Below are 19,165 nucleotides of genomic sequence, written 5' to 3' on the forward strand. Positions count from 1 at the left end.
TTTTCCTTTTGTAGTGCTCATTTTCTTGAACGAAGATATATGAAGGGGGCTTGTTATTTCTAGGCGTATATTCCGGGCATTAATTGTGAAAGATAAGGAAGAGTGAGTATAGCGCGGGAAGCACTACGAGAATATTTAACCAGGCACCAATTTTATGCTATTTCATTGGTACTTTTGCTACAGTTGAAACATAATGTTGATTATATTGCCTCGGCTTGAGAAAGAGTGACAAGTCAAAAGGAATATAATACTTCCCACCTGTACTCTAAGCATTAATCTTTATACATGGCATCAATGCTAAAAACATTTCTATTCTTGGGTTTACACCCTCTATTTCTTAAAAAGTTATGTAAATTGCCTCTATTTATTCTTTTTGAATGAGCTCATGGGCAATTCAAAGCCTGTCTTGACTGATAGTGTTGACTGGCACTTCTACGATGACACCGACAACTTTACCTGTCTCCAAGTTGTAAACTGGAGGATGCTGTAAGTTTCTTAAAACGCTTTGAATGACACCTGAATGACAAGTGAGGGAGATGAATTTTTCTTCGCGTGAAAGTTGGCTGAAAAGGTCGGATAGCCCATCCTGTGTACGTTTGTCTAATTCTGCACACGTCTCTCGGTGGTCCACTAACCACAATTCATCTTCTTCCGGATAGTCTGGCATGTATTGCCAGCGTACAGTGTGGCCTGATTTTGTGCGGAAATTTTGATATTCGTTTACTGTCATTGAGTGGGATACTCTTTTATCACATGTGTGGGATCCCAAGGTTTCTCTAAGGCTTTCTATAATGCGTGTAGAAACTTCACTTCCAAATGATTCTTTTGGCACCTCAGCCAATACTGGTGTCCAGGATTCAATGAATGTTTCAAGACACCTTCTCATTGGAGAACTGAAGAAAACATGGGGTAGCATACCTAGCTGCTTTATCATCGGTAGCAGGACATTTGAACCTGTTCTTCTGACTTGATCTTTTCCTAGAGGTGTCAATCTAGAGTCAAGCCATTCTCCATGTTCATCACCTGAAAGCAATGACCAATATGCATCCCATTCCTCCATCCCGTACCTTAGTATAGCAGCATTGTGATATCCCTGACCATGCCTAGCTAAAATCAACAGCTTGTAATGACAACTTCTAGTATCTTTGGGAATAGCATCGTATAATTCCTTCCAATTTTTATGGTTGATCAATTGTAAATGATCATTCTTCGTGGAGTCTAATCCTTGGAAAGCTTCATTTGGATATGCAGAAAAATATCCTGGGACTGCTCTTAGTGACATAATTGGAAATATGTTGATATGTTCGAGGTAATGAAGTCTTGAAAATATGTCGTAATATAACATGGAAATCTCTCGACGTTTCTTTTTTTCTGCAAATGGTATTTTTTATTTTTCTTTTTTCCACTATTAACGCCCGGAAATGAGCTGAACTTGCATTTGCCTGCTGCATTTGTAGTCGAATCTGCTAAATGTCATGACTAAATTCAGAGGATATGGAACCATATAGCGGAAGTTCATATTCAATATATGACCCTCCTTTCTTTTCTGTGAGTACAAAACTTTTTCAGACCCCCCTGGAGCTTCTCGTTGGCTGGGTTTGTTTTCATAAATGACACACGCTCCTGTGAGTGCAAAGAATGAGTGTTAATCAATTGCCTCTTTAACGGTTTAGTAGTATATTCTTTGTCGGTGAAATATCATCAGGAATAGAGAAGATGATATAAATCGTTTTCAAATTAACACAAGCTATTGCACAAGCACTAAACGTCGGATGTAGACTGCTTGTCGAATTATTTAAACGTTTTAGGTAGTCCATTTGATGAAGCAGAGTATTTCCAAATGGACTCATTTTTCCTTTGTCAAAAAATGAAGTTTTTTTACTTCAGTTCTGAGAAACAGGTAAATTTTGAGATAATTATTGGGATTTCATTTTGATTAAGGTGATATCATTATGAATACAAAATATACTAAAGGTTTTCCTTGAGGATATAGAAATCCATAAAAAGGAGTCACTAATTCTACACAATAACCCGTTTATTTATTTGTTGATAATTAGTAGTTTAGTAAGTTGTAATAATTAAGAATAGTCGTTCCTTCTTAATCTATATAAGAGAGGTATATAAAACACACGCTGATTGGTTATATTAAACCAAAAGGTTCAGGCATAAATCAGAGTGTTGATGATAAGAATTTAGTGATAACTCATCTTCTTATATACTAAGTTCTGGACAATTAATAGATCTTTATCTTATTAGTGCAGGAAATTCTATAATTAGAATTTCCCTACTCCATTTAAATTGGTATCACCATAAGAATGTTAGTATTAATTTACTCAACATCATTAGTATCATGTTAAAGAATGTTCGTCATCAACTACAACAATTTATATGAATAAATGTATAGTGGTAATCACTTATTCCAACATTATTCCCTTTTTTTATCCGTGTGCATTCGTTATCCTATTAGATTGGGAATCCTTGCGTTTCAGCTTCTACTAAAATCAATGCTTATTTCTCAATCCTTATGTCATCTTATAACACCATATATGAACATATACTATCGAGATGAATACTGCTTGATAAACAGTTGTCGGTTCTTATTCCGACAAGTTTCATATACATTTCAATTTGGTGCTGGATATGTCTGTCCTACTGTTTCATATCTTAATCTTATAGTAGCCTTTTCCTCAAATAAAAAGGCCTTGTTGGCGCAATCGGTAGCGCGTATGACTCTTAATCATAAGGTTAGGGGTTCGAGCCCCCTACAGGGCTAATTTTTTTTCTTTTTCCATTTTAACACATACCCCATATAAAAAAAGATAACGTAGATATTGAGAATAGGTGATAACAAAGGAAGAACTTACGAGTAGTAAATAAAATCCAATTTTTAAGGTACGTCTGTTCAACGTTTCTAGCAAAAAATATAGCTAGCAGTTTGTTTATACGAACCGACATTGGATCACAACTTTGTGTCTTGTGCATATCCCATGAAAGCAAGGTATAAGCCGTTTATTTGATATACTAAAAGAAGATGAAACTATGAGAAAAGTCCTGGTAATCGTCAGCTCGTCTTAGAAAAATGAAGGTATTTACTACTTACTTTTCTACATGTTGTGCGTGCAAAAGTGGAAGAATGCTCTGGCGCTGACATTCTCTAGCTATTTTAGGACCTTTTTTTCGTTTTAAATTTCGCGTTTTATATTGCCCGATGCAAAAAGGAAAAGGGCACATCTCATCAATATTGGTCTACGTATAAACATACTATTACGTCCGCTTCTAATTGAATCTTGCAAAAGTATCTGGCTAACTCAATTCGATAGTAAATGCCATTTTCAATTGTATCTGTACCAACAGTTCCATATAAGGATCAGAAACCGGGTACTTCCGGTTTACGTAAGAAGACCAGGGTTTTCATGGATGAACTTCACTACACAGAAAACTTTATCCAAGCAACGATAGAATCAATTCCTAATGGTCCAGGAGGGGTTACTTTAGTAGTTGGTGGAGACGGTCGTTTCTACAATGATGTTATTATGAACAAGATTGCCGCTGTTGGTGCTGCTAACGGCGTTAGAAAGTTAGTTATTGGTCAGGGCGGTTTACTTTCAACGCCAGCTGCTTCTCATGTCATCAGAACATATGAAGACAAGTGTAGCGGTGGTGGTATTATTTTAACCGCATCGCACAATCCAGGCGGACCGGAAAATGATTTGGGTATTAAGTACAATTTGCCTAATGGTGGACCGGCTCCAGAGAGTGTTACTAACGCTATCTGGGAAGCGTCTAAAAAGCTAACTCATTATAAGATCATTAAGGACTTCCCTGAGTTGAATTTGAATAAACTTGGCAAAAATCAAAGGTACGGGCCATTATTAGTGGATATCATTGAACCAGCAAAGGCATATGTTCAACTTTTGAAGGAGATTTTTGATTTTGATTTAATTAGAGGCTTCTTGAAGGAACAGCGTAGAGTCAAGGGATGGAAGTTGTTGTTTGATTCTTTAAACGGTATTACAGGACCATATGGTAAGGCCTTATTTGTTGACGAATTCGGCTTACCAGCCGAAGAAGTGCTCCAAAACTGGCACCCTCTACCCGATTTTGGCGGTTTACATCCCGACCCTAATCTAACCTATGCTCATACTCTTGTTGACAGAGTTGACCGCGAAAAGATTGAATTTGGAGCAGCCTCCGATGGTGATGGTGACAGGAATATGATCTATGGTTATGGCCCTGCTTTTGTTTCACCTGGTGATTCTGTTGCTATTATTGCCCAATATGCGCCAGATATTCCTTACTTCGTCAAACATGGTATTTACGGATTAGCGCGCTCATTTCCTACATCTTCGGCCATTGATCGTGTTGCAGCAAAGAACGGGCTGAAGTGCTATGAAGTACCAACTGGTTGGAAATTTTTTTGTGCCTTATTTGATGCTAAAAAATTGTCAATTTGTGGTGAAGAATCCTTTGGTACAGGTTCCAACCATATCAGGGAGAAGGATGGGCTATGGGCTATTATTGCATGGCTAAATATTTTGGCCATTTATAATAAACGTAACCCTGGAAAGGAGGCTTCGATTAAAACAATCCAAGACGAATTTTGGAACGAGTATGGCCGTACTTTCTTCACGAGATATGATTACGAGCATATCGAATGCGAACAAGCAGAGAAAGTTGTAGCGCTTTTGGATAAATTTGTGACAGAGCCAAATGTTGTTGGCTCTCAGTTCCCAGGTGATAAGTCTTTAACAGTCACCGATTGTGGTGATTTTTCGTATACAGACTTAGACGGTTCCATCTCCGAAAGGCAAGGCCTATTCGTAAAGTTATCAGACGGGGCTAAGTTTGTTCTCAGACTATCTGGTACAGGTAGTTCTGGTGCAACGATAAGACTATACATAGAAAAGTATTCTGATAATAAGGAGGATTATGACAAGACCGCTGATACCTTCTTGAAACCAGTCATTAATTCGGTTGTGAAATTTTTAGAATTCAACGACATTCTAGGAACTGAAAAGCCAACAGTTCGTACATAGAAATGCAAGCCTTGACAACCCATAATTTATGATGGTAGATGAGAACATCATAAATCTTATATACGTAGAATGTAAGATTAGTATATCGATGATTGCTTGTTGAGTTATTAACTGACTTAATGATGCACTTCGAAGTAATTGTTTTTTCGTTACTCGCGACTTTCGTCTCAGGAAAAGCCGCGCTACAAGAAAAGAAGATCAAGATATGCCCCTATTGGAAGGCTTAGAAAATTCTTATCCCGAACGAACCAGCGATAGCTAACAGTATCTCCACTTCGACAACAGTTGAAATTTTCTTTTCTTTGTTCTTGAGTTTTTTAGATTTGGTTTGTTTGTGTTTGGTTAAATTATCAAAGCCTTTATTCTTTTTGATATATTATTGCACAATTCCTTAGTTTACAGCAGGTACTCGACCATCACAGAGTTATTATTATACTTATCAAGGACTAATACAGTTTTTAAAGATGTATTCCTGGAAGTCAAAATTTAAGTTTGGAAAGTCAAAAGAAGAAAAAGAGACTAAGCATAGTGGGTTTTTCCACTCTTCTAAAAAAGAAGAACAACAGAGTAATCATGCAACTGTTGGTGAGCAGGATATTTCAGTTACGCGTTCATCTTTAGACAGAAAGGGCACGATAAATCCTTCGAATTCATCAGTTGTTCCGGTTCGTGTTTCATGCGATGCATCCTCATCGACCTCTACTGTACGAGATTCGAACGGTGGAAACACAGAAAACACCAATACGTCTCAGAATATAGATGAAACAGCAAATATTGGGTCTACAGGAACACCTAACAATGCCACTTCAAGTTCAGGAATGATGACTATTAAGGTATATAATGGTGATGACTTTATTTTACCTTTTCCTATCACTTCGAGTGAGCAAATACTGAATAAGTTATTGGCGTCCGGTGTTCCACCGCCACATAAGGAAATAACTCAAGAAGTAGATGCTCTAATCGCCCAACTATCTCGCGTTCAGCTAAAGAATCAGGGTCCCGCAGATGAGGATCTAATTTCTAGTGAGTCAGCAGCAAAGTTCATTCCATCTACTATCATGTTACCAGGGTCTACGACTTTAAATCCTTTACTTTATTTCACTATTGAATTTGATAACACAGTTGCCACTATTGAAGCAGAATATGGCACAATCGCTAAACCTGGCTTCAATAAGATATCCACATTTGATGTCACCAGAAAATTGCCATATTTAAAGATTGATGTATTTGCAAGAATTCCGTCAATTCTTTTGCCATCGAAGTCATGGCAACAGGAAATGGGTTTACAAGACGAGAAACTTCAGACCATCTTTGATAAAATTAACTCCAATCAAGATATACATTTAGATTCTTTCCATTTACCCATTAACTTGAGTTTTGACTCTGCAGCCAACATTAGATTATATAACCACCATTGGATTACTCTAGATAATGGTTTAGGTAAGATCAATATTAGTATTGACTACAAGCCCTCAAGGAATAAACCCTTATCCATCGATGATTTCGACCTTTTGAAGGTTATCGGTAAGGGTTCATTTGGCAAAGTTATGCAGGTCAGAAAGAAAGATACACAAAAAATTTACGCTTTGAAAGCAATTAGGAAATCATACATTGTGTCTAAATCAGAAGTTACGCATACGTTGGCGGAAAGAACGGTTTTAGCACGCGTTGATTGCCCATTTATTGTGCCTTTGAAATTTTCTTTTCAATCACCAGAAAAGTTATACTTTGTTTTAGCTTTCATCAACGGTGGTGAGTTATTTTATCATTTACAAAAGGAAGGGAGGTTTGATTTATCACGTGCTAGGTTTTATACGGCAGAGTTATTGTGTGCACTAGACAACTTGCACAAACTAGATGTCATCTATCGTGATTTGAAACCAGAGAATATCTTACTGGATTATCAAGGCCACATTGCTCTTTGTGATTTTGGACTGTGTAAATTAAATATGAAGGACGATGATAAGACGGACACCTTTTGTGGCACCCCAGAATATTTAGCACCCGAACTATTATTAGGTTTGGGCTATACAAAGGCAGTAGATTGGTGGACTTTAGGGGTCTTATTATATGAAATGTTGACAGGGCTTCCTCCTTATTATGATGAAGATGTTCCAAAGATGTACAAGAAGATTTTGCAGGAGCCGCTAGTTTTTCCAGACGGATTTGATAGAGATGCAAAGGATTTACTGATCGGCTTATTAAGTCGTGATCCAACAAGAAGATTAGGCTACAACGGTGCTGACGAGATTCGTAATCACCCTTTTTTCAGCCAATTATCCTGGAAGCGTTTGATGATGAAGGGTTATATTCCGCCATACAAACCGGCTGTCAGTAATTCTATGGATACTAGTAATTTTGACGAGGAATTTACTAGGGAAAAGCCAATCGATAGTGTGGTAGATGAATATTTAAGCGAAAGTGTTCAAAAGCAATTTGGTGGCTGGACATACGTTGGAAATGAACAACTGGGTAGCTCGATGGTGCAAGGCAGAAGCATTCGATAGAATTGGTGAATTCGTTCTCAATTAGTTCACTCCTGAAATGCTCTTTAGATAAGAAAAAGTTCGGTCTTTCTTTATTTACCTATTTGCGTTAAAGCAAAAGTAGTACATATGGTGTAATATATGTTATAGTGTCTGTATTTTGAACGCGGCCCATACTTTTCACATGTGTGGCTTGTTCCTCATAGTCATTGCTTATTGTCTCAGCTTATTATGATTAGATAAAGGTTTTCCCCCTTACCCTTCCGGAATCTGGGTCGATGAGACGGCGGAAAGTTAAAAAAAAAAAGGTGTTGAAAATTTTCTCCTTGTATAAAAGACTTTTTGATGAGCATCTGTCGTTTGGAGTTGTCTTTCTTTTAAATATAAGGTTCTCTTAATTAGTGTCCAATTCAAGGTAATAAAAGTTTCGATCTTTAAAATTCTTACCTTAATAACCGACAAAACATTTTTTGATAAAGATATACAATTTTGTGCCAAACGACAGTTGAAAAGATGATGGCTTTTGAGAATACCAATAAGCGATCACCCCAAGATTTTGTAGCCCCTATGGATCCAAAGAAAAGAAAAGTCCAGTTTTCAGATAGTACGGGTCTAGTAACGCTTCAATCAGATGAGATGAAAGATGATGTGTTTTCAACAGCCATGTATAGCAGGTTTGTGAAATCTGCCATAGATGATCTGGATAAGAATGATTTAACACAGATCAGCATAATTGCCGATCAAGTAGCCCTTCCGAAAAAGAATCCTGAAAGAATCGATGATAAGAACTTCAATATTCTTTTGGATATCTTATCTAGTAACATTAACAGGATAGAATCCTCCAAGGGAACTTTCCTCATACAATCTATTATAAACTTTGAGAAGTGGTGGGAATTGCCTCCACAGACTCTAAGTAAATATATATATTTCATTAAAATCCTTTGCTCGAGTATACCCAAATGGTGGCAAGACGTTTCAATGATACTGGTATCTTGTTTTATTTTACCGGTCGAACAAACAGTGTGTCATCATGACATGCTTAAATATTTCTTAAGGATGATCCCCTCTTCGATGGGCTTCATAGATACATATTTGGCCAAATTTTTCCCAAATAAAAATGACACTCGGAAAAAGATGGTTAATTATACTTCAAATTTGTTGAAATTGAGAGGCTACTGTTCTGAACTAGGGTTCCAAATTTGGTCCTTACTGATAGAAAAAATTATCTCGATTGATGTTGAATTACAAAATGAACTGGATGAATTGGATGACGATGTGGATGACGATGATCTAGAGGAGGTTGACTTAGAGGATGAGGACGATTTAGAGGATGACTCAGGAGAGGATAATGATGAAAATGAAGAAGATAGTGGTAATGATGAGTCAAGCTCTGGAGTACTTGACGCTAATCAGAGTGACAGTGAAGATATGGACATCATTGAAGGTATGGATGGTGCAGAAGAGTATAATGTGGAGTTGACGCAAGGGATTAAAGAACTGTCTACCAAATTGGACTCCATCTTAACTTTAGTAAGCATACATGTGGAAGAGCAGGTAACACCAGAAAGCTTGGAAAGTGGTGAGGGTGTAGGAGTATTCAATACTCTAACAACATTATTCAAAACCCATGTTCTACCCACATATTATACCAGATCAATTCAATATATCATGTTTCATGTTTCACAACAACAACTAGAGCTAATGGATTCATTTCTAGTCACACTTATAGATATTTCTTTTGCTGCCAATGAAGCTGCAGAAAAGAAGATTAAGTCATTACAATATTTGGGATCATATATTGCGAGGGCCAAGAAGCTTTCTAGAACTCAAATCATTTTTGTTGCAAGCTATTTAACATCGTGGTTGAATAGATATGTTATTGAAAGAGAAGAAGAAGTAGACCAACGTGGAGGCATGGAGAGATTCAAACATTTCTACGCTGCATTTCAAGCACTTTGTTATATTTTCTGCTTTAGACATAGCATCTTTAGAGACACTGATGGTAACTGGGAGTGTGAACTGGACAAATTCTTTCAAAGAATGGTCATTTCAAAATTCAATCCATTAAAGTTTTGCAACGAAAACGTCATGTTAATGTTTGCTCGTATTGCCCAACAAGAAAGCGTTGCGTATTGTTTCAGTATAATTGAGAATAACAACAATGAAAGATTGAGAGGTATTATCGGTAAGGCCGATAGCGACAGAAAGGAAAGTGCGGTACAAGCAAACAATGCATCATCTTCCTGGTCGTTGGCCACCCGACAACAGTTTATTGACTTACAGAGTTACTTCCCATTTGATCCTTTGTTTTTGAAAAACTATAAAATTTTAATGAAAGAATATTATATAGAATGGAGTGAAGCAAGCGGTGAATATGAAAGTGATGGGTCTGATGACTAACATCCTTTTTCCATAAGATATCTTCTAGACATGTCTGTTACAAACCCATAGCGTAGCAGACCATGCTATTAGCAATTGAAGTGTGGATATAGCATAAATGCATTTAACATATATTAGATACTATAAAGCCTTAATGATTCTTCTAAACAATACATTCTTGACGATCTTTAGCATTTTAGAATGCTTTTTCATTATCATCACTTTTTACGTAAGCGATTTATATTTCCACCTGCTGTGCATATTAAAAGAGTTTCTGTGGGGGAGGGGTTCCTGAATCAAAACTTCAGTTATCCGAAGAGAATGGATTCATATTATATGGACCTTTTCTATACCCAGCTAAATCAATAGTAGTTTTTGTTAAACAAAGCAAGCAGGTCAAGCATTAGCACTTCCTTTTGTCTATATCAAGAAATAAGACAAAAACTTGAAGGGATACGAGAATAATGTATGTCACTTTTGATGAAGCTTTGGATACTTCGTTTGGTAATCTAGAAAGCCCGAATTATGACTCCAAGGCAGGTGATCCTAACATGGTGCCAACACCTCCTATGGACTCAGATTCCGCAGCCATTAGTCTGGCATTCCTAATAAGTCTTTCAATTACATTTGCAATATTGATGCTCATCTTGGTAGTAATAGCTGCATATGTTACCTTTTGTGGTGATGATGAATCTGAATACGACGAAGAGAATACCCTAGGTACACGAACTTCAGGAACTTTACATTCTTTGTTTGGTAAAAAACATAGTGGTATCTTGTTGGATTCCAGCTTTGCATCCCCTGGTGGATTTGACGATGAAATTGCCCTTCAAGAAAGAGAACTTGAAGAGTTACCAAAGATGTCAGCGTATGAGGTTGAGTTGTATATAAGAGCGAAAGAGTTTCAAACGATGAGCCCGCCAATGGTAAAGGAATTTGGCTCGTATTTGGATAATGATGATCAACAGTTTATCAAAGATCGTGGAATTCAAAGTTACTTTTTGTTACCCAGTATTAATGATAATATAGATGAGTACGGGAATTTTTTACCTAGTTTTATCGTTCAAGACAAACTAGATATACAATTTTCAAAATTCAATAAGAGCTCATCCACTGTAATGAACTATCCCCTACCTCATAATAGGAAAGATGCAGTATATTTCGAAGTTAAAATATTCAGACATATTCAAAAATCCAATAGTATATTCAGTATAGGTTTGACAACCGTACCATATCCCTATTTCAGGGTACCAGGTATGGCTAAATATTCCATTGCTTACGAATCTACTGGTAAGCTAAGAATAAATAACCCTTTTACTGCCAGCACATTATTACCAAAGTTGGAAGAAGGTGATATAGTGGGGTTTGGTTACAGATATAAGACGGGTACAATCTTCATTACACATAATGGGAAAAAATTGATGGATGTAACACAGAATATTGGTATCGATCTTTTCATTGGAATTGGCGCGTTTAACGCCGCTTATACAAGAACATATACGAGGGATGGACTGTTGGAAGACTCAGATAATGTTAGTTTCCGTGAGGCCCTATCAGAAGGTAAGGACATTTCAGTCGCCAAAGATCTTCAAAGAGTTCACGATCCACATGATGAAAGTGATGAAATGACGTCCGATGAGGTTGAATTACACGTTAATTTAGGTCAAGTTGGATTCGTCTTTATAGAAGCCAATGTGAAAAAATATGCGTTTGGAAGTGTTTATGGCCAAATTGGGATTCCTCCGGCGTACAATGGAACTGAGATTAACAAGGACACTATTCTACAGAAGGGAGAAGAACTGCCACCAAAATATGCCGATACTGACAATTTTTTCGGTAGCATGAAAGTGAAGGAAGGTTCTTCTTCTGGAAAAGTAGGGCAAGCAAGTGGGCCCCTACGATCGATTGGGGCATATGAGAGAATCTCTTCTAATTTTGACAGAGAAAATAATTTCTACGATGACAACCCTGAAACCAGCAATAATAACGTCAACAATAATGACGAAAATGCTGATTTTGGTGAAACATCACCATTACTGGAAAATGATAATAATAAAATATTCACAGATTCTAATACCCCCCATGAAATTTCTGGTGAAGCTCTAAATAAGAGCTCTAAAAACAAATCTAGCAAAAAACATCAAAAAAATAGAGGTAAAGCTTCCAAAAGGAAAAAGAGATCGAGAAGATAGAGACGTTATTAAATTTAGTTCTTTTCACTTATAGTTTATGCATACATTATACATATATTCCTACTGGCTCTTTTCTTCAATTCAATAGTTTAGATGGTTTTCATTATCTAAATAATTATATAAAATATCTCATTCATATTCAATCTTCTCCTAGTATACATGGATCTATTAACGCTTCTTTTTGCCTTTGTTTTTGTTTTTTTTCTTCTTTAAAGCTGAAGAAGAATTACAACCGCTATTTTGTGCAGCATTGGCACCTTGCTTCTGCCCCATAACGCTTTTCGTGACCACAGGTTCGTTCTTTTTAACATCTACATTGACCATTAAAGTGGCCAAACCTACCACATCTTGAATGTTTTTACCTTTTGTTTTCTTATTTAACTGTTTTATCTTACCGTTCTGCTTCTTTTTTAACTGTGCTATTTTTTCAATTTTTCCTGGAGTTACAGAAACACCTCGTGGACCTAACGCACTAAGCAACCTTGAAACATCTTTACTTTTATTAGTGGTGAATCTATAGTTCGAGGATAAATGCGGATTATGGGTTCTAAAGGACACCTTGGTGTTAGTCTTTGGTGTAGGTGGTTTATATGATATAGAAAAAAGTGTTTGAGAAGGATTTACCTCAAAGAGGCGAACACTACTCATGATGAAATTGTCAATGGGTTTCATGGACATGATTTTTAGTTTGGTATGGTCTCGCGATTTGTCCTTACAAGAAAACAGTTCGACTCAAGTCACTTGAATGGAGCATACTTTGGACTTTTGGCCATTGTTCTCATGAAAATAGTCAAATCTTTACTTTTCTCAGGCGTTACGGCTTACCCTGCCTTCTCGTCGCAAGTAAATATTGAGCTGAATAGTGGAATATTCAACATTACTATTGGCGTTAATGGTCTACCTCTGGTGCTTGTTTTGCTTCATCCATATTCATTTGTGTTGCCGTACGGAAGAATAGAACTATAAATTTTGGAAGTCTTAATATACCCCATTCTTTCTTGTCTTTTACTTAAACCGATTTTATATTTTGTTTAAGGATTTGGAAACTAAACATAAACAAAAAACTATGCCACAAAAAATCTTTCCCAACAAACCTAGAATCATAAATTCCGCCTACTGTAACCTGTATGATTCAAACTAGACCATTACACCGAAAACATGTTTAGTGGGCCAAGATGCCTTTTTTCCTGTACTTAATATAATCGCCAATACGATACGAAAATCCCGTATTATGCACCGCTAACAATTTGAAAATGCGTAAAGGAGTTTTCCATAAAAAGGGTATTTACGTTAAGTAGGGATCCACTTTGAAAACAAATAACAAGTAACTAGTAAGCACATACTGACTATTGGCAAAAGTCTCGCACAATTTTGAGAGAGAACTAACCTGAACGAAGCCTTTGTTTTAGCCGTGCGACAAGAGTACGTAAAAGTTATAACAAGCAATTGTCGAAGACATCAATTGTAACCGTTGATCAGTTTCCATTTTAAATCCACACTAACGCAGAGCCACGATTTGTACCGTGGGGACTTGCAGGATGTTCAAATCGAAGACAAGCACTTTAAGTTATAATGGAACATTGAACTCCGATATAAGTGATCACGATACAGGCCCAATAAATCCTAAAGAAACGAGCAAAGTAAAGTATTTGAACGTACCAGAAGACCGAAATCGACATTCTTCTATTGGGAGTTCGAAGAGAAGCTTTACTAAGTATGATGGAGAGTATTCTGCTGATATAATTCCCGCTCAGTTAAAATTTGTCGATAATGTAGACTACAGCGCAAGACTGAGAAGAACCTTTCGCAGAAACTCAGTAATCTCAAACGGATACAATAATCTCAGTGAGAACGACCGATGGTATTTTGATCTATTTGATAGGGAATATTTTGAAAACTATCTCGAAGAACCTGCATATATTAAAATATTCAAAAGAAAAGAAGATTTAGAGCAGTTTGATAGGATGTTCCTGGCTCAAGAGTTGAAAATCCCTGATACTTACCAAGGAGAAACTTCAGCCGCGAACGCTGACCTTTTCAGGAATTCAATATGCTGCTGTACATTCAGTCACGATGGTAAGTATATGGTTATTGGCTGCAAAGATGGTGCTTTACATCTTTGGAAGGTCATAAACTCGCCAGTAAAGAGATCGGAAATGGGGAGATCAGAAAAATCAGTTAGTGCAACCAGAGCTAACTCGCTTAAAATAAAAAGACATTTGGCAAGCATTAGTTCTCACAACAATTCCATATCAAGTAATGACATAAGATCAAACGACCATTTTGAAAGAACTTCGAGACAGTTACATTTATACGCTCCCGTCTTTTATTCTGATGTGTTTAGGGTCTTCACGGAACATGCTTTAGATATCTTGGATGCAAACTGGTCCAAAAACGGATTTCTAATAACGGCCTCGATGGACAAAACTGCAAAACTATGGCATCCTGAGAGAAAAAGCTCTTTGAAAACATTTGTTCATCCAGATTTTGTCACTTCCGCAGTTTTTTTCCCCAGCGACGATCGTTTTATAATAACAGGATGCTTAGACCACAGGTGCAGATTATGGTCTATACTGGACAATGAAGTTTCCTATGCATTCGATTGTAAAGATTTGATAACATCCTTGACACTATCTCCCCCCGATGGAGAATATACAATTATTGGTACATTTAATGGTTACATTTATGTTTTATTGACACATGGATTGAAGTTTGTTTCTTCATTTCATGTAGTCGATAAAAACACTCAGGGATGCACTAATAATAGCTTTCACCCCTCCCCTGAATATGGAAAAGCCCATCATGGGCCCCGAATTACTGGCTTACAATGTTTCTTTTCTGAGGTGGGCAAAAATTTAAGATTGATAGTTACTACAAATGATTCGAAAATCCAAGTCTTTGATCTGAATGAAAAAAAACCTCTAGAAATATTCAAAGGATTTCAGAGTGGTTCGTCACGTCATAAAGGCCAGTATCTAAACATGAAAAATCAGCCTGTTGTCTTTACGGGTAGTGATGATCATTGGTTTTATGCCTGGAGAATGCAATCTTTCAATCTATCGGCAGAAGTGAGTTGCGCTGCTCCGCATAGGAAAAAGAGGCTAAGCGGAAATATGAGCTTGAAAGGGCTGTTGAGAATTGTTTCTAATAAGAGTACGAATGATGAAGTCCTGACAGAAACCTCACGTCAAGGCGGCTCCAGCACGGCTACCTATACATCAAAAAATGCCACTCAAACTCAATCCGTTGGTGCTCAGGCTATCAAAAATAACCACTACGTATCATTTCATGCCCATAATGCCCCCGTTACATGTGCGTCCATTGCTCCCGACGTTGCAATCAAAAATCTCTCTTTATCAAACGATTTAATTCTCGAACTTACTTCACAGTATTTTAAGGAATTGAATCAACAAAATATGGAACCCAATGAAGCAAGTGATAGCAAACCTAATCGCCCTATCAAAGAAACAGGAGGATTCAGCTCAAATCTATCAAACGTCGTCAGTAACGTTGGAACTGTGCTTATAACGACAGATAATCAAGGGTTAATTCGTGTTTTTAGGACTGACATCTTACCGGAAATAAGAAAGAAAGTATTAGATAAGTACCATGACTACAATTTGTTTCACATCGATGCTGCTACTAAAATAAACGGCCACAATAATGTTAATATACTGGAAAACGGAATGGATGAAAGAAGGCCGGCAGAAGATGATGAGTTCGGTACTACCCCATCTTCAAATAGACATGACAGTATACCGGGCCATGAGTGCTATGAGCAGCATTCGAATAATAGCCCAGTGATTTCTGGCATGCCTTCACGAGCCAGCGCTATTTTCAAAAATTCCATTTTTAATAAATCCAATGGAAGTTTCATATCTTTAAAGTCAAGAAGTGAAAGTGCAAACTCCATAGTATTTGGACCGCAAGATATTCCGAAAGGTTTTACTACAGGCCCGAAGTTGAAATGTGATGTCTGCAATGGATCTAATTTTGAATGCGCATCAAAAAACCCGATTGCCGGCGGTGATAGTGGCTTTACGTGTGCTGATTGTGGTACAATCCTTAACAATTTCAGATAAAAATGTCACTAGGCAAAAGGCTCCAGGTTATTTTAAAAATTTTAGTACGTCAGCGTATTTACATTAGCATAGTACTGTTTCTTTACTTTTTATAGCGATTTTATTATTTTTCATTACTGACACATTTGTCACATAATCAAATATACCGAAAAACGCCGGGAACGGACCAAGAAAAAAGACGTGTTTTTATCAGGGCCTTTTTGAGAGATCATCTAGAGGTTTAAGAGACAAGTAAACGGACGAATAAGTATTCCACCCTCAAGTGAAATAAGGGTTAATACATATTATGGGCTACATGTAATCTTCTCCGGTGATCAGTAAGGGTTTGCAGATGTGTTAAGGAAGGTCATTAAAGCAAAGCCGGTATTAACACCTGATTGAATTACAGCGGGATCGGCCTCCTGTTGCGGAAAAAAAAAAACGATTAAGCACCGCTGAAATTTCAAGTTATGACTAAGTTGCCAAATGTTAAATATTGCATATATATAAACTACACTGTAAGTCGCAACATTAAAATTTGCTCTTTTCCTTCCATGACTTCCACCAAAGACCTCACCTGAAATATTTTTCTTTGGTTACCGTAGCAACTAAAACACAAGCACATTCACCAAATCATAACCTAGGTAAATATGTCATCTGAAAACTCAAATCAAGAGAAACAAATCGAAAAAACGGCCGCTCAAAAGGTATCGAAGTTTGGTTCCTTCGTAGCTGGTGGCCTAGCAGCTTGTATAGCTGTTACTGTCACCAACCCGATCGAATTGATCAAAATCAGAATGCAACTTCAAGGTGAAATGTCAGCTACGGCTGCGAAAGTTTACAAAAATCCAATCCAAGGTATGGCGGTAATTTTCAAAAACGAAGGTATAAAAGGTCTACAAAAAGGTTTAAATGCTGCTTATATTTATCAAATTGGGCTAAATGGTTCCAGATTGGGGTTTTATGAGCCAATCAGATCTTCATTAAATCAGCTTTTCTTCCCAGATCAAGAACCGCATAAGGTACAAAGTGTAGGGGTTAACGTCTTTTCTGGTGCCGCATCTGGTATAATTGGTGCAGTGATTGGTTCTCCATTATTCTTGGTCAAAACAAGACTTCAATCGTATTCCGAATTCATTAAAATTGGTGAACAAACCCATTATTCTGGAGTTTGGAATGGGTTGGTCACCATTTTCAAAACTGAAGGTGTTAAAGGTTTGTTTAGGGGTATTGATGCAGCCATTTTAAGAACAGGTGCTGGTTCCTCCGTTCAATTACCTATTTACAACACCGCGAAAAACTTTTTAGTCAAAAATGATCTAATGAAAGACGGTCCAGCTTTACATCTAACTGCAAGTACTATATCTGGGTTAGGTGTTGCCGTAGTAATGAATCCTTGGGATGTCATATTGACAAGAATTTATAATCAGAAGGGTGACTTGTACAAGGGGCCTATAGATTGTTTGGTCAAAACAGTTAAAATTGAAGGTGTCACCGCTTTATATAAGGGATTTGCAGCTCAAGTGTTCAGAATCGCTCCTCATACAATCATGTGTTTGACATTTATGGAACAAACAATGAAACTGGTTTATTCTGTAGAGTCGAGAGTTCTAGGGCATAATTAATACTCATAAAAACATGGAGGTTTGACATTTCACCGACCAGCAAAAATTCTACTTTAGTAATGGTTTTGTTGCAACTCTTTTCTCACCATGTAACATTAAGGATAATAGAGCATTTTTTTTATTTCACATTCATACGCAATAGTTTTATAAACATACTTATAAACATACAGAATATCATTCACCATAATCCAGTTTCAAAATCAAATTTTCTGGGATTTTGCAGTCCATACCTATAGAAAACTTGATATCTAAAGTGTAATTTTGGTTAAAACTTTTTTTTTCTCGACCTTTGTTTTTTCTTTTACTTTTGCTTCTTCGAGTTTCTTCAGGTAACTGTTATAGACAACAACATCTGCCACTAAGACTAATATTCCAAAAAACAAGCACAGCAAAAGACGAACATGAACCGGGAAGTTTGTTGAAGTTCCGGTCCAATACCAGATAGCCACAACAACCGATACGACACTCACAAGAACGTTGAAAACAGTGGTAACTTGTTCCTTAATCTGCTTATTGATTTGTGAAGGTGTTAGCTCATCTTCGTCTCGGAGTGAATAGATTGGCTTGTTTCTCTTGACTATAGTTTGGTATTCATACTCTTGTTGCTGATATTTCAAAAACTCTAAATTTTTCTTAAAGTCCTCTGAATAATGTGAACCTCTCACATTTTTAGGCTTGAACTGGAATTTGAACGGTCTCAACATTTCTCTTATCGAATAAGGTATATCGCTGTCCTTTCTGTATTCTTCTATATAAAAAAGCAATGATCGCATAGGGATGGCGTGTTGCTGCAGAAACAAATCAATGTCCCCATCAATATCTCTGTTTGACCTTGCACTATTTTTGAACTTTCGCAGGAATTCAGTAATCTTATCATTCAGCTTAATTTCAAACATTAGAGGACCTTTGTGTGGTGCAAAGAAGTCAAATATGCTCTTCTCACTCCAACTTCTCTTCAAAAGTTTTTTATATAAGGTCTGGTCTGCTTTATTTTCATCTTGTTTTCAAACACTTCTTCACACATCATCTTTGAGTCGTTGTAAAGTACAAGATTTGTGCACAGCAAAATACGAATAAATAAAACAAGGCTAAGTATACGTGAGAAGGTTATATTCGTTTAGTACTTTTATTAATTACAAAATAGTTTATCATGTAGTCACTGATTGTTGTAATAAACATTAAAACACCCTTAAAATACCTAACACGTCATGGTTGAAACAGTATAGTACATGTTAGCAGTGATGGCTGTTGTAGATGAAGTATTAGCAATTACTTACATGAGATATGTATATTTTGTATTTTATGTATTAATTTTTTTTTTTTTCTTTTCATTTATTACCGTAAGATTCATTTTATTTAATTATCAATATTATCTCACTTTATTCT

The 19,165-nt window shown here is 36.8% G+C and overlaps 9 protein-coding genes and 1 non-coding gene across 10 annotated transcripts; 7 read left to right on the forward strand and 3 right to left on the reverse strand.

Moving 5' to 3' along the window:
- Nucleotides 1-394: 394 nt before the first annotated feature.
- Nucleotides 395-1,282, reverse strand: PMU1 (putative phosphomutase; the record flags this gene model as incomplete). Its single annotated transcript, XM_056223778.1, has 1 exon — nt 395-1,282. One exon carries the CDS (start codon nt 1,280-1,282, stop codon nt 395-397), a length of 888 nt encoding a protein of 295 aa, XP_056077762.1.
- Nucleotides 1,283-2,699: 1,417 nt separating this feature from the next.
- Nucleotides 2,700-2,772, forward strand: Smki_11.trna6K. Its single transcript has one exon. It is a non-coding gene; the product is annotated as a tRNA-Lys (tRNA).
- A 551-nt stretch (nt 2,773-3,323) lies between these two features.
- On the forward strand, nt 3,324-5,036 carry PGM1 (phosphoglucomutase PGM1; the record flags this gene model as incomplete). The annotated part of the gene is made up of 1 exon (XM_056223779.1): nt 3,324-5,036. One exon carries the CDS (start codon nt 3,324-3,326, stop codon nt 5,034-5,036), a length of 1,713 nt encoding a protein of 570 aa, XP_056077763.1.
- Nucleotides 5,037-5,500: 464 nt separating this feature from the next.
- Nucleotides 5,501-7,543, forward strand: YPK1 (serine/threonine protein kinase YPK1; the record flags this gene model as incomplete). The annotated part of the gene is made up of 1 exon (XM_056223780.1): nt 5,501-7,543. One exon carries the CDS (start codon nt 5,501-5,503, stop codon nt 7,541-7,543), a length of 2,043 nt encoding a protein of 680 aa, XP_056077764.1.
- Nucleotides 7,544-8,035: 492 nt separating this feature from the next.
- On the forward strand, nt 8,036-9,922 carry RRN3 (rDNA-binding RNA polymerase I transcriptional factor; the record flags this gene model as incomplete). Its single annotated transcript, XM_056223781.1, has 1 exon — nt 8,036-9,922. One exon carries the CDS (start codon nt 8,036-8,038, stop codon nt 9,920-9,922), a length of 1,887 nt encoding a protein of 628 aa, XP_056077765.1.
- Nucleotides 9,923-10,365: 443 nt separating this feature from the next.
- Nucleotides 10,366-12,093, forward strand: SSH4 (Ssh4p; the record flags this gene model as incomplete). Its single annotated transcript, XM_056223782.1, has 1 exon — nt 10,366-12,093. One exon carries the CDS (start codon nt 10,366-10,368, stop codon nt 12,091-12,093), a length of 1,728 nt encoding a protein of 575 aa, XP_056077766.1.
- Nucleotides 12,094-12,261: 168 nt separating this feature from the next.
- On the reverse strand, nt 12,262-12,771 carry SRP21 (signal recognition particle subunit SRP21; the record flags this gene model as incomplete). The annotated part of the gene is made up of 1 exon (XM_056223783.1): nt 12,262-12,771. The coding sequence occupies one exon, from the start codon at nt 12,769-12,771 to the stop codon at nt 12,262-12,264; it is 510 nt and encodes a 169-aa protein (XP_056077767.1).
- An 860-nt stretch (nt 12,772-13,631) lies between these two features.
- DGR2 (Dgr2p) lies at nt 13,632-16,175 on the forward strand (the record flags this gene model as incomplete). Its single annotated transcript, XM_056223784.1, has 1 exon — nt 13,632-16,175. One exon carries the CDS (start codon nt 13,632-13,634, stop codon nt 16,173-16,175), a length of 2,544 nt encoding a protein of 847 aa, XP_056077768.1.
- A 629-nt stretch (nt 16,176-16,804) lies between these two features.
- OAC1 (Oac1p) lies at nt 16,805-17,779 on the forward strand (the record flags this gene model as incomplete). Its single annotated transcript, XM_056223785.1, has 1 exon — nt 16,805-17,779. One exon carries the CDS (start codon nt 16,805-16,807, stop codon nt 17,777-17,779), a length of 975 nt encoding a protein of 324 aa, XP_056077769.1.
- Nucleotides 17,780-18,027: 248 nt separating this feature from the next.
- Nucleotides 18,028-18,675, reverse strand: VPH2 (Vph2p; the record flags this gene model as incomplete). Its single annotated transcript, XM_056223787.1, has 1 exon — nt 18,028-18,675. The coding sequence occupies one exon, from the start codon at nt 18,673-18,675 to the stop codon at nt 18,028-18,030; it is 648 nt and encodes a 215-aa protein (XP_056077770.1).
- Nucleotides 18,676-19,165: the final 490 nt, after the last annotated feature.

Source organism: Saccharomyces mikatae (assembly GCF_947241705.1).
Source record: "Saccharomyces mikatae IFO 1815 strain IFO1815 genome assembly, chromosome: 11".
NCBI lineage: Eukaryota > Fungi > Ascomycota > Saccharomycetes > Saccharomycetales > Saccharomycetaceae > Saccharomyces > Saccharomyces mikatae.